Below are 15,314 nucleotides of genomic sequence, written 5' to 3'. Positions count from 1 at the left end.
GTGTCCTGGGCGTTCTCCATGTCTACCACCCAGTATCGACTCATGATGGGTTTTTAACCCCAAAGAACTCAGGCGCACCATACGCCTTAAACTCCTGTAACGAGGGAGCTGGGGCTCTAACCTGGCCTGCAGCAATCTTGGCTCGAAAAGACCTACGTCGCTCCTCCATGATCTCCATAATACCCTCCTTGACGGTCCCGAAAATCACCAAGGTAGCATCGAGAATGCCATGTGTCACCTCGGTTGCGATAAGATCGTACAGCCTCTCATCAATGGGCTCTATGCCAGAGTCCAACCCAGATCCTTATCTTGATCCTTATCACCAAGGTAGCATCGAGAATGCCATGTGTCACCTATAGAATACCACATAACTCGACTTTTACGTTATCCTAATATTTTCTCATTTCCCATCAATCAATCATAACAGGTTTCCATATGCATGCAAGTTAATCACAAATAAAATCACATACACTTTCAAATAAGTTTCTACCCTAGACCACAATCAAAACAAGGAATAATAATAAGGTAGAATTCATCATTCTAGGACTATACAATCCTAAACGCATACAACTTTGAAAGCATACACATAGCAAAATCCATCCAATTATCAATTTCCGAATACAAGTATAGCATAGCTTATTATTAAGGAAACACTTGCTTGAGCTCGTCGGTTTACGCGTATTGCACTCTCCCTTTTTCTTACAAAGAAATCGGTTTCAATAAGTTTTTGACTTTTGATTTTTGAAAAATAATTATACCATTCCCTCAGTTTGTGTTCTGACACACTCGAGATTATGCCCAAATCCCTCAAACCAAGGCTCTAATACCAATTTGTAACAGCCCACTTTTTCATTTAAAATAAAATCCATGTTCCTTAAATGCAAATTCCAACCATAATTTGTTTCTCAAAAATCCATTACATCAATAAAATTATTCAAAAGATCAGAGTGTCCATAACAAACTGCTGGAGAGTGCGTACTGCACCATTATGACGGGCCCTTGCCCTTAGATCCCGAAGTACCTGAACACAACCAATAAAACTGTAAGTTAGTGCTTAGTGAGCTTTTCCCAAAATACCCAATACACAAATTCACAGAAAACATACAATAGATATGCAAACATAAATGGCCATGAACTCCCTCCATGGTCTTTACTTGGAATGCCATGGGCTCCCCCCATGGTCTACCAACCAAGTGTCATGAGCTACCCCCATGGTCTTTACCTAGAATGCCCTAGGCTCCCCCCCCCCCCCCCGAGTCAGATAACCAGGGCCATGGGCTCCCCCATGGTCTTCATATAAATAAATCAATACTACTGAGCATACATTACATATCAACCACTCTCAAGATATAATAAGATGGGTTTGCATTGGTGCCTTCGACCCATTGGTATGATGAGAAGACTCACCTCATTCAACTGAACCCGAACGTTGCTCACCTAATAGTCCGAACTTACATACTGAACCAAAATATCATAAACCCTAATTTAGGATTATAACATAATCTAATTAAAGAGTCCAAACACCTAAGAACGAGTCCTTCCATAGTGGCCCAAAAGTATTTCCTTAGATAATGGGCCTAAGGTCCATGATAAAACAATTAATGGGCCACATAGCCCAATAAGGCCCTACTAATACAATTATGGCCCAACTCACAATATTATCCCCCAACTCTAAATGGGACCAGGCCTAACATTGATCAAAGCCCACTACACCTACAAGCCCACACAAATCCCATAATCCTACTAGAGTACATACGCCCTGCGTACCACTCCAGTAAGCCCATCGTATTTGACTAAGAAGTTGTACGCTTAGCGTACAGCTAGTTTATCACGGCGTACAAACATTCTATGCAATAAACAACCATTAAGTGCTTAATACTCCAGTTCTCAACGTTCAACTTCATTTTTGGGCTTAATAAGATGTCCTAGGGCATAAAGTTGGCGACTTTGTGCCCTTGCATGCCATGAATGACTCCAATAGTCCATACTTTCCATTAAGACATCATTTAAGACTTCAAATTTATGCATGGGGTCCAAACCATCATCAAGATGTCACCTTTATGCATCTTACAAGCTCAAGGAGCTCAGATCTATCTATTCTAGTCTCTGGAGTTTCTCAACTCACAAGAGAATGTCCAAAAGCCAAAAAGGAACTCCATAACAAAACCCTAGCTCAATATAATGAAAAGGATGACAAGATTATGACTTTATACCTCAAGAAGTTCCTCAAGATGTTCTAAATGCAGGATATAGACGCTCAATGACACCCAAAGCTAGAGTACCACCTTCTCCTCCTTGAATGCTCTCTAAAATGGCCACCAACACACCTTCTAAGCTCAAGAACCAAACTCATAAGGAAATCTGAGGATAAGAGATGATATGAGGCTATAGAGGTTGTTAAGGTTTAGTCCCACTGACTTAAGGATGCTTAAATAGGTGTCATATGCCCTACGTACCCCATGGTACGCCAAGCGTACATGCTAAGCCTCCACAATCATTCATCCTTAGTACACTAAGTGTAATCATGGAGTACGCCCAACATACTAAGGAACCATTTTGCACAAATTTATATTTCGAGGGTATAAAGGGGAATTACCTGATTTGAAGTGTTACAGATCCTTAAACCGATCCAGGATCGTGGATGTTAAAGGAGTCTTAGGATCCCGAACATACATCAGGATCCTAAACATCACCATTATTATTTCCTAACAAGTGTAACAACTATATTTCTTGTTTATTTCTCACATGTGCAAAAATGGTCAACATAGGACTCATTCTCAACAAAGAATCACTCCAAACACGCTTAAAACTTGGGAATACCAAGTCAAAACACGTTGCAAATACCAGTTCAATAGGATCCTGTAAATCTCGGACTTGTAGATACTTAACCTATACTATAAATACACATGTAAATGACACGCGACGAGCACAATCTTTTGATACCTTACATACCTAGTGCTAGGAAAACACTTGTAATCATATTTCTATCATCACCATCTCTATAATTTACATTTAAATCAAAAAGATCATACAAGGCAGGTGATCATTATCACCTCCAAAGGTTTTATTCCGGAGATCCTAGCAAGGATCAATTGCTTTCCTTATATACTAGTCATGTTATTTTTTTCTCAATTCAGTACTCACATTATTCACGACATCACAGCCTCTCATATACCTCGGTTAATATCCACTTAGTCGATTTTTGACCAAAACAAAAACTAGTTATAACCTCTAGAAATATTATCTTCATAAATTAATAATTTTCCCTAATCAAATACAAGAGTTGATTATATTTATTAATAACAAATATTCAATATGTTTCCACTTGATTAAGGTGTGACCTTATAGGATCATATATTATGGGCAAATGTCAATCAATAAGGTCTCTTGAGCATATAGCTCCAACAATGTTGAGTATCGTCCGCTGCCATTTGAAGAAGAATGTAAAAGTATCTTACGTTTCCTAGGTTATGATAAAAACAAATTACGAAAACATGGTGGCATAAAACTCACACCCTGATAATTTTTACCTCCCACTTGGAAGTAATTAACATGGATTTCCAAATGATTTAGTCACTAAATAGAACATTTTGATCAAATCAACTTGTTCAATCTTTGCATCATGTATGTCATGGTTATGAACATGAATCTTGATCTTGCATAGGTTCTATTTGATTTAATTGTATGACTTGAAGTGAAGAATAAAAGATCAATTTGGGTTCCCTATACCATCTTTTTATCATTGTCAATTGAGCTTCATATTGAAGCAGCCAACTAATGTACAATCTAAGGTTCAAAAATTCCTATTTAACTTCTTGTGTTATCCATACTTTACATGTTTATAAGCCAAATGATCCACCAATAACACAAGGAAAGAAAAGGTAGATTAATCATCCTTCCAATCATGTTAATCAAGTTGAGGATGAAAGAAAGCACTGGTGAAATGATGATGAGGGTGATCATGTTGATGATGGTTCTGAAGAGGTCTAGATTTAGGACTCTACTCATGATGAGGAGTACTCTCAGCCTTAATCATTAGACCATACTGATAATACTAACCAATCTGAATACATCTATATTGGTCTAAATTTCAATGACAATGGTGAAGGACCTACATCTCTGGTGCAAGATGATGACATCCACTTAAAGGATTCACCTTCTCACTCCACTCCAAATAAGCATATCAAACTCCATACTCCATCAAATGAGTCACCTCCAAAGTTCATACCAAATAAGCATATTTAGTTCAAATCTTCTTCTTAATCCTCTATTAAGGTTGCTAAGACCCACTCCTCTCTCAAATCAGACTCAAGCTCATGTATAACTCTTAAACCCACATATTTTAAAGTATGCTAATGACTTATCTATTATGAACACGTTTATAGAGTAGTAAAGTCTGTTTTATAATAAGGCAATGACATGTGTTTATTAATCCTTGTTAAGTATATAAGTGTGATTTCATGTAGTTAAATGTTTTATGTTTTATGAACTCCTTTCAAGAGTAGTTAACAAGTTTTCACGAAGTCTTTTCAAGAGTAGCTAATATTTCTTTAAGAACTCTTTCTAAGAGTGGTTATGTCTTCGTGAACTCTTTACAAGAGTGTAGCAATATTTTTCTTATGAATCCTTCACAAAGAATAGTGAGTATGTTTTCAATAAAGTTAGGAGTAATGAAAATGTAATATAAGTTTTCTTATTTAATCGGTCAAGTTCATGGTGTTATAACATCATACAAATCTTTATGAATGTATTTCAAATCAGACATAGTTTATGTAGAAGTATATGTATATCATGGCATTTCAATGTGATTGAACTATATAAAAGAAAATTGGTGCTCATGCATAGGGGTGAGCATGGTGCGGTTTGGTGCAGTTTTAAGGACAAATCGAACCGCAAACCGCAAGGTGCGGTTTTCCAATGGTTTGGTTTTTCGGTTTCTAAATTCGGTTTCAGTTTGTACGGTGCGGTTTCGGTTTTAAACTGATTCTAAAATTTGGTGTGGTCTTTGATATTTTTTGGAGTATTTAAAAAAAAAAAAAAACAATAACAATGTACATGTAAGCTTGTGTGGTGCAATTTTTTTCACTTTTTGAAACCATTTATTTGTAAAGGTTTATTTTCAGTACAAAATAAATTATATAAATCAAAAGTTGTAAGTTACTTTATATATACAATGGTTGACTAAGATTTTTCTTTTTGAATTTTGCTTTACTTATTATAACCTTAAAATATATGGTTAATTAGTTACCTACTTTGTTGTGGTTTTAACTATAAAAATAAAAACAAAATAGAAAATAAGTTTGGAAAATGATTTGGAATCCCGATTAAATGGCTAAAACCAACTATCAAAGTCTAAAGTTCAAATATAATATGTATTAATATTTCTTAGTATTTTAAAAAATATGTATATATTGTAAAATATAAATATAAATTAGTGCTATTTTATAAATCTTTGGTGCGGTTCGGTTTTGATGGACTGGTTTCTTGGTAAAAACCGCACCGACCCGCAGACCTTCGATTTTTGGAAAAATGAAATCCGCACCATTGGTTTTTGCATCGTATTCGGTTTGTTGGTTGCGGTTTGTTGCGGTTTTGTCGGTTTATGTTTAATTGGTTCGGTTTTCGCTCACCCCTACTCATGCATACCTTGAATTTGAATTTTATAATAGTTATGATTGTTTGGACACATGATATCCAGAAGGGGATAGGAAATGAAGACTTTACTAGGATAGTTCCTCCCATTGCAAAGTAGATGTCTAGCTAATGATATCAAATAGGTGGATCTCCTCTTCTTATTTTGGTAAGGGATGTCCAGGACTTGGACCCTTTTCTGGACCCCCGGGGCCGGTTCTCGGTTATAGGAATTGATTAAAACAATTCTGTTTTTTTTACCGATTTAGTCCGGGCGGTTTAGGTAAAAATCGGTTTTGGACCTGATTATTCAAAAAAAATTATCTTTTTTCTAATTATCCATGTGGCATGCAGTTCTTTCCAGCATGTAATCTAGAGTTTGTATATGATTTTACACTATAATTTTGTCGTTTTTATGTTATATTCAATGAATTATAATCCTTCAAAGTTGAGATATCAAAGCTAAAATATATATGTGAAAAACTTTAAACATGCATATCTCATTCCTTTTAAGTCGGATTGGCATGTAGTTTTTCCAACTTCTAATTTGGATTTTGTATTTGATTTTAAACTATAGTTTTGTCTTTTTTTGGTGTTATATTCAATGAATTACAAGCCTTCAAAATTGGGATATCAAAACTGAAATTTTGTCGTTTTTAAAGTTTAAACTATGATTTTTGGTGTTACATTAATTATTTTTGTATGTTTGTGTTATGATTGTTAATTTTTGTTGGTGGACTTTATTTATATGTTAGTTGCTTTTATTTGGAAAATTAATTTTGCAAGTTATATTATTATAGATAATATCATTAATTAATTTGATTTAAAGTTCAAACAAATAGTATAAGTAATCAAATATTAATTTTTTTATCTAAAACGAACAATCAAACAAACAATTATGTTTTTAACGAGTTATATTGTATCAAACCCAAAAACGTATATGTTTTAATGAGTTATATCAAACGCAAAAGCATATTAAAGTATCAAATGCAAAAAGATATTCTTTATAACGAGTTGTACCGTATACACCTAAAGTTGGACCGACCCAAAGGGTGCAAGAACTAGAAAACCCGAAACTGGACAGGAATGTTCGCATGACTTATATTTTTAAGTTTCTGAAACCGGTCCAATCTAAGAATTAGTCCGGCCCAATTCTATTCGATCTAATCCAAATGCTCCCCTCTATATCAAATGATTGATCTAGAATGGCTAAAATGCCTATACAATGTTTGCATGGCTTATATTTTGAAGTAAGGTTAATAGTATAAACTGAAATACCTTATGTATGAAGTAAAAGGTTATGAACAATATTTTCAATAAAAGTCATTGCTTCTAATTTATTTGAAAGTATGAATTATCTTTAACGTTGAAAAGATTTTCTACGTATGAAGCTTGACTTATTATTGTTATACTTGACATGACACTATAACCCCCAAATTAGACTACCATTTTCAGAAAGAAATTGTTTTTCTGATGGAACCAAATTTTAAAAAATATGACTATTTCAAAAATATGTTTTCAAAACTATTTCATTTTTTAAATGTATCGAAGAGAGGGTGTTACGATCAATAGAAGTGGCATATTTTCTTTACAATATTTATAATTCTTGAAGTTGTTTGATTCTATAAAAATTTCAATTTAATTTATAACTCTTAATATTTGGATAAACTACAAGTAAAAATCTATAGTAAACCGGACCAAGGTTTCTTTGAACCGTTTTCAATCAAACTTTTTTTGCATGGTTCATGTCCATTTTATACTTTTCTAGTACCTTTAACTTTCATTATTCATTTAAACATATAAACCAAGAATACATTTTTAACAAGTGTTAACTAAAATCTAACATCAATATGAGCATTTACTTTAGAAGCCGCTAGCAAAAAGAATGCAATTCCTACTTCCAACCAAACACTTGTGCAAAAAGCTCGAATTGGGATCACCTCAAATTGGTATCTACTTTGTTCAAATTTTGACTTTTTACGGGATCCGTTGACTTTCTTTAAAGTTTTCTTTAATATAATCTTTGCATTATGGTTTAGTACCTAATAGGCCCATCCAAACTCCCTGAGGCAAACTGACAACCACAATTCACACCACAAATGGTTAGCAATTAGAATTAATATTTTTAAGAATTAAAATATGATGAATTCAATGAAATCAAAGTGTAACTACACTTTTTTCCCATTTTATTGCTAGTCATTTGAGATGATAAAAGAGTAATCCAAATACAGATTAAAAACAATTCCCAGGTTACCAAGTTCCATGTTTTGAAATCAGGGAAAAAACCAGAAAAAATATATATTGAAGTAACTAAATCTATAAAATGGTGAAAGCAGATTACGTTTTTCTGGTTCTTTTAGTGTTATTCAAAACTGGATAACCATGAAAAATAGTTATTTTTTTAAACCTTCAGATGAAGTATGATATTATAATCTTTGACAGAAAATAGTGAAGTGTTTAAATTCGAAAGTTGATCAAATTGTGAAAAGATATGTTTTTTTTCTGTATTTTGGCCCAAATCTTTATATCCAATGTTTTCCTTTTGTACATTATGATAAATCTTTATATCCAATGTTCTCATTTTCTATTACTTTAAAAAGAGTAATTGCACTTTTTGCTCCATGACTTGCTTCTTAACTAAATCCAATTACAGCTGAAAAAAAAATTACCTGCTGAACAATTGGATTAGTAGATGAAGTGAATTCATGAGTCATTCCTTCCCATACAACCTTTCCCTCATGAAGAAAAACCAACCTGAAAAAACAACACAATAGCATTCAAGAAAAACAAAGAAAATAGCAACAAACATTACATATTATGTTATTCCTTTATGTCATTTAACATCTGACATTTTCATTTTCGCTTTATAATAGTACAAGAAAAACCTGTCCCGCCCAAAAAGATAGGAACAGGGACAGGGACAGGGACACAACATGACAGGACAGACAACCTTCTCCAGACTGAGAATCAGAATGATGTAAATAAGAAAAAAAATAAATCAAATTAAATTAAACAAATTAAAAAAAAAAAAAATCTTTTTTTTTGTACCACCTAAAAAGGTGGGACGACACATGAGACAACCATGTACTGCATTTTAGTACATTCAACGGAGTGAGAGTAATGTCAATGAGACAAAAAGAACGTACTTTTATGACAGACAGCCTTGTACTGCATTTAGGGAATGATGTTAATGAGACAAAAATTTGTACTTTTTATTCACCAAAAAGGTGGGACAGGGACAAAATATGACAGACAGTCTTGTACAGTTATACTGCATTTGATTTAGACATTAGTGATGTCAATGACACACACACAAAAAAAAAAAAAAAAAAAAAAACTTTGCATTGTTTTGTCCAATCAAAAAGGTGGGACACGGACAAAACATGAGAGACAGCCTTGTACTGTGTTTGGGGTGCATTGGACTCAAATGTCATGTTAGCGATGCCAATGAGACAAAAATGACCCTTTTGTTGCACCCAAAAAGGTAGAGCAGGTGGAAAAGACGTAAATACCCTCCTGATCCTCATCATTAAGAAATAAAAATAGTTCTAGAAAGATACAAACCTGTCAACGGCTCTTCTAATGGTACTGTGTTGGTGAGTTACAACAACATAAGACGCGATCTTCCCAGGTTTCCCAAGTGCATCGTTACCTTTGCAATGAACGGACCGGATCAAATCTTCAACCACGGTAGATGCGATCGGATCAAGTCCCGCGGTTGGTTCGTCATACAAGAGCACCTGTAGGAAGGGTAAAATCGTCATTTACACTTACATGGGGACGGAACTTTCTCAAAACTTTCTTACTTACAGTTTTTGCTTTGTATATATATTCTTGTCACGTAGGAAGGGTAAAATGGTCATGTACACTTAATGGGGACATAACTTTCTTACAGTTTTTGTACATACTCTTGTCAGATACTATGAAGGATAAAATGGTCATTTACACTTATTCAGATAGTTCATTCAGTAGAGAATGTCAGAAACAGACGTTTTCATATAGCAGTTGCTCCAAGCAGACATAATGGGAAAAAAGAAACAGGCCCTTAAAAAGGTAATGTGACTTCTTCACTTGATGCAGAAAGAAAGGCTTAATAGAAAAGGTAAAGAGAATGAGGCTTTCTCCATTAATTACAAATTTACCCTCATTTATTTGTTTTTTCCTTCCATTTCCTAAAATATTTTATAAATAGTCAAGTAATTTTCCCAAACTACATGCTAAATCAGATGTTCCAATTTTCATAGACAAAAGGCATATTAATTTAAATATATGCATACAACATTTCCTTTCTATTTTTAAATTTTTTTTTCGAAGAAGCAATTTCCATGACTCCATCATTTGACCTTGTAGGCCCAAGTCATATATCAAGAATATTAAACAACTAAGAGTAAATTACTAAAATCATCCCTATGGTTGGGTCAAAATTGCACGTTTGGTCCCTAACTTTTTTTTTTTGCACTCGGATTGTCCCAGTGGTTTGATTTTGTTGCGTTTTTCGTCCTTTACATACATAAAGTTAGGGGCTAAACGTGCAATTTTGACCAAACCATAGGGACGAAAAACGCAACAAAATCAAACCACTGGGACGATCCGAGTGCAAAAAAAAGTTAGGGACCAAACGTGCAATTTTGACCAAACCATAGGGACGATTTCAGTAATTTACTCAAGGAAAGGTAAAAGGATACCTATTAACTTAATACAGAAACAACTTAATAGAGAAAGTCAAGGAAATTAAGCCTCCCCCATTAAGTCATAACATTTTCCAAACTCCCCCCTTCAATTTCCCAAGTGTGTCATTATTCTCTCAAATATCTTTTTGAACATCTTGTATCTAGACAACACTAAATGGGAAAGAAAAAAAAAAAAAACAAATGGCGAAATACTCAAAGCACTAGCATACATACCTCAGGTTCAATTGTGTTATTTGTTGTATCATTTATTATAGACCTTGCTAAAGCCACTCTTTTTTTCATCCCTCCAGACAACTCAGATGGCATCCTGTCCTCAACATCCTGCCAAAAAAGTCATCCAAACTTTAGAAGAAATCACCTCATGAAATTTTTCATGTGCAATGGTGTCATACAACATACAAAACTATCATACACTTTAATTAGGGGTAGTTTGGTCATTCTCTTATTTAGGTTGGTTTAAGTGAGTTGTTATTTTTTAGTTTATTCTATGAGTAATCACTTTGGGAAAGATCTTGACCTCTCAAATGTCAAGAATCAATTGTAATCTTCTGTTTCTAATATTCAATCATTCAATAAACCTTTCAATTTCAGATATTAAACCATAATAATAGCCCTTTGACTTTCGAGTTCTGATGATATGGAGATTAAACATTTGTGAAATAATGTTGTTTTTCTATGAAATTAACCCTAACTCACCTTTAACCCAACTGCAGCCAAGGTTTCTGCAACAAGTTCTTGAATCTTATCTCTAGGCATTCTTGAATGTTCATACCTATGAAACTCAAAGAAACCAAAAAATGTCAAGAGTTGAGGCTAAAGATTAGAATTAACAATGAGAAAAATGTACAAAGGAGTTGATGATAACACACAAACTTACAAAAGGAAACCAACGTTTTCCCGAACTGTTAAAGAATCAAAAAGTGCTGCACTTTGAAATACCTGTTTATTGAAAGAAATCAAAGAAAAACATTTATGTTATTAAAAAATAAAAATTCCCAGAAAAAAAATTGAAACTTTAAGTGTTGGAAAACACACCAGCCCAATTCGAAGGCCAGACATGTCATCATCACTTATTAATCCATGTCTTCTTCTTCCCCGAATGTAAACTTCCCCCTGCTCATATGTAATTACAGACATAATGTTACACATGACATGATATGACATGACATGACATGATATGATATGACATGACAAAACAGGTGTATTGTGTACTGTGTTTGGCATGACATGACATAACATGACATGACTGAATGGTTGTACTGTGTGTGGCATACATCGGACTATGACTAGGACTGATGTCAATCTTTACAGAGACTTGCTCTTGATGTTTCATATGTGCAAAAGACGAGAATGCCCTTCTCATACTGATCATCCAAAATAGCCCTAGAAAGCTGTCTAGTCATGTCCCTTGTAAAAAACACAGACTTAATAATGCACCATGTAAACTATTATTCTAAATAGAAAATTTAAAGACCTTATCGGGTGTAAGGAGCCCTGCAATGATCTTTAAAATAGTAGATTTCCCCGTGCCAGAAGGCCCAATGATTCCAACTGCTTCCCCATACTTAATCTGCATGAATCCCACTTATGGTTTTTAACAAGTTGTATAGCATAAAGTAATCAATTCTAGAAATGTAAAAAGACCATTACTACATACAAATAGAACTAATAATCTACTCAAGGAGAAATTGAAGCCTTTACCTTAAAATTTACACCACTTAATATGTGTTTCTCCCCAAATGACTTGTAAACATCTTTACATTCGATAAGTACATCTGTCTCATCCAAATCTTCTGTAAACAAATTCAAAGACGAATCCTGCTACAAGTAAACAAACATTTAACTCCAGATTCTGTATCAATTGAATACTATCAGTTTACTGGTATTCTTCTCTCTTATTGTATGCTTCTTTTGAGCCATGTTAGTGGGATATTGATGACAATTATGTTAACAAGTAAACTTCACCAATGAATTTGCACATAAAGCTTTATCAATCATGAAATTGAAGATACGACAGAACTGGAATTCACAAATACAGAGAGAAGAAACTATTGAAGTTTTCCGATGGAATGGAATAGGAACATATAAAGGATAGGCAATTCATACGTTGAATTTGGAGGGACGAAATTCATCGGCAGGCATCAAATTCTGCGGAGCCATACTACAACAGACGAATTTTCTTGCGTAGATCGAGGAAGCATCAACTTTTTTGCGAGATGTACGATGCCCAGTCGAGAGATAAGATACATTCCGGAAATTTAGAGGGAAAACTGATGAACCCACTAACGAACTCATACTTTGGAAGAATTTTGACTAATCAAATCAAATTGAATCGACAGAATTGGAGGGTGACACAGACGAAGTCATGAGAAATTGGTAGGTGTGACTACAAATCAAAGAAACAATTTAAAGATAAATAGGTATATGATGAAAGTTGAGATTGTTTGTGGGGGCGGTGAACTTGGGCGTTGAAGGCTTGGGGAGGGTGATGCGAAGAACCCAAGAAGGTTAGGTAATGGTGCCTAAATGCTACAATTTGAGCCTAAACAGCTTTCCTCGTTTAGAATGTGCCATAAGAATTCGTTTCTTCAGATTCAAGTCAAATATATCCGGATGATTGATTTTTAGGGTTAGCGAAAACCAAATCTATCCGAAAAAATCTAAAACTGATACAAAAAACGTAAGTGTGGTTTGTAATTTGGTAAAAACCTATAGGGTCACTTCAGTGTGGTTAAGAATACAATGAAAAGTGAAAATTTTGTTGGAATTAGTTGATACTAATTCCAACAAATAAATTTTGTCAACTCAAGTAAAGATATGAAACCTTGAGATGTCGAGGGCATTCTAAGATTGAAATAAAAATCAACCGAGTAAAGTATAAGATTCTCAAATCGATATAAGCATCTTAGTCAAAGACCTAGTGATCATCTAAGGAGTTGAGAAATCGTTTCATAACTATCTCTATATGGGACATCGTCTTAACTCTCAAATAGTATGGCTTAAAAGAAATAATCATTGATTGATATGATCCATGATAAGTCGCACAATGTTTCAATTATTCGACTGTCTATTTATGGTTCGTGTTTGATATATTGTTTTATGGTACAATCAGTTATTCGACTGTCTATTTAGTTCTCAGTTATGTACGACTGTGCATTCACAAGGTGACTTGTCAATATTATCATAAATTTCTTCCGGCATGAGTACGAGTGGGGGATAATTATAGACAAATAATCTAGGAAAATTAATAAAATGTGCTAGTATAGACACATATGCAAATAATAAGATGCTTAGTAGTGGACATAATTCTTGGAATAAGTACCGATATGTGTGGAATGTAATACGGGCTCGTACTGCCAGAAGCATATGATACATACGTAGATTAAGAAGAGACAAAAAGCTTCTAGGGAACTTGTGGAAAGTTTAATACGAATATGATAATGTTGAGTAGGGTTATAATCGGTATCCATTGGTATGGATAGTTATGTAATGACCACGCAAGAAGGGAACAATTCAAGGTTTGGCTTTATTGTCCAAGGTGGATGGGGTCCAGATGATGATAACCTACGCATGTTGCTTTCTTTAGAAGTCTCGCAGGTCCTATTTAATATAATAATGAGCACCATTGCAATACACAAGGAATTCTAATAACATCTTAAAAGACTAATATCAACCATACATCTATTAAGAAATGTATCCTAGAAACCTAGTTTGGGTTAGAGGCAATTTTGAGGATGAAATCATTATAAATAGGGGAGAGTTGTAACGCCTGTTTTTCACTTTTAAAGGTAATAGACTATAAACGCTTATTTATAAAACTCAAAGCAAAAATGTATTAATTTTTAGCCAAAACAATATAAAGGAAAGTTATAGTTTATTTCGAGACAATTCTGTGGATATAAAGAATGTCACAGAAGGAATCCATACGAGGAAGTTACAGCCAAACAAAGATAAGATCAAAAAAATTGCCACATGGAGCGTGTCCCTTTCCTACATGGTGCGTAGACGTGTTTCACTCAAGTACACATGACAATAGATGAATGATATGTGGCATAGATTCAAAATGTTTCTTAACCATGGCATGCCAACCAGTTTTAGTGGCTATAAATAGCAGCCTAAAACTCATTATTTCTCATCCCTTTCTTTGTCGATTATCTTTCTCTATCCCTCGATATCTCAGTCCCTCATGATTCGATTTCTTGTTCTCTAGTTTCAGTAACGAAGCAATGAAGCATTGAAAGGAACCTACAAGAAAAGGGCTAATCATCAAGGCTACGCTCATCATTTTTTGAGTCATTCATTAATTGAGTAAGTTATACTTTCAATTCAGTATAACTGAATATAGGGTATTCCATTTTCATTGTTATGGGATTAATTAAGGATCTAGTTATTAGTTACTAGATTCCATAGTTATTAATCAGAAATAGTATTATAGGTTAATACGTGCTTGGTATGCCTACTCTATACTTCAGCAGTTAGTCGTTCAAGTAAATGATCAGGTGAGTTACACTAACCCATATATTATGTTAGCTTTGCCTGTTTATGTGAATATTTTCCATAGATACCCCATTCGGTAGAGTAGAATAGGTTAAAAGGATGGACTAACTAAGGATATATTTCGCGGAGTCAGTTAGGGGTGGACAATCTTTATCAGTCTTCATATATAGGTATAGGTGAAAGTGATGGACTAACTCAGTATGTCCTTCATGAAATCAGTTAGAGGTAAGGCAATCATGACAATGGTGTGATTAATCATCCCTTGATCATGAAAATGGTGTGATTAATCCTCATTAGTGTGTCTAGTATATTTTAGGATTCATATGTCATGTTAACCTATTTGGAGATACATGATTAATATAACGAGTGAATGTTATGCTAATTCACTAATCATTTTCGCTTACCCGTTGTTATTAAAAAATTTCAGGATTATCAGAAAAGAACACAACTTGACTACAACATCCACATTACAACTTTGAAAATACAAAGTCTTCT

The 15,314-nt window shown here is 34.1% G+C and overlaps 1 protein-coding gene across 2 annotated transcripts; it reads right to left on the bottom strand.

Annotated features, from left to right (window-relative positions):
- Positions 1-7,334: 7,334 nt before the first annotated feature.
- Positions 7,335-12,904, bottom strand: ABCI13 (non-intrinsic ABC protein 11). 2 transcript variants are annotated; one of them, XM_078986119.1, is made up of 10 exons: positions 12,429-12,904; positions 12,024-12,143; positions 11,797-11,892; positions 11,358-11,435; positions 11,200-11,261; positions 11,019-11,094; positions 10,536-10,643; positions 9,196-9,371; positions 8,301-8,385; positions 7,335-7,705 (listed from the first exon to the last, which is right to left on the bottom strand). In XM_078986119.1, the coding sequence occupies exons 1-10, from the start codon at positions 12,615-12,617 to the stop codon at positions 7,667-7,669; spliced, it is 1,029 nt and encodes a 342-aa protein (XP_078842245.1). In that variant the 5' UTR covers positions 12,618-12,904; the 3' UTR covers positions 7,335-7,666. The 2 variants fall into 2 exon arrangements, with proteins under 2 accessions (XP_078842245.1, XP_078842246.1); XM_078986120.1 differs by having other exon boundaries at positions 12,024-12,140.
- Positions 12,905-15,314: the final 2,410 nt, after the last annotated feature.

The sequence above is a fragment of the Lactuca saligna genome, chromosome 3, assembly GCF_052625555.1.
Source record: "Lactuca saligna cultivar CGN05327 chromosome 3, ASM5262555v1, whole genome shotgun sequence".
Classification (NCBI taxonomy): domain Eukaryota; kingdom Viridiplantae; phylum Streptophyta; class Magnoliopsida; order Asterales; family Asteraceae; genus Lactuca; species Lactuca saligna.
This window is presented reverse-complemented; position numbering and strand designations above follow the sequence as displayed.

Excerpts from the sequence above, each read along its gene's own strand:
- ABCI13 (XM_078986119.1), bottom strand. The coding sequence starts at position 12,617 with ATGAGTTCGTTAGTGGGTTCATCAGTTTTCCCTCTAAATTTCCGGAAT. Across the intron at positions 11,095-11,199 it reads GAAAACGTTGGTTTCCTTTT|GTATGAACATTCAAGAATGC; the intron begins GTAAGTTTGTGT and ends TGAGTTTCATAG. Across the intron at positions 9,372-10,535 it reads ATAACACAATTGAACCTGAG|GTGCTCTTGTATGACGAACC; the intron begins GTATGTATGCTA and ends CCCTTCCTACAG.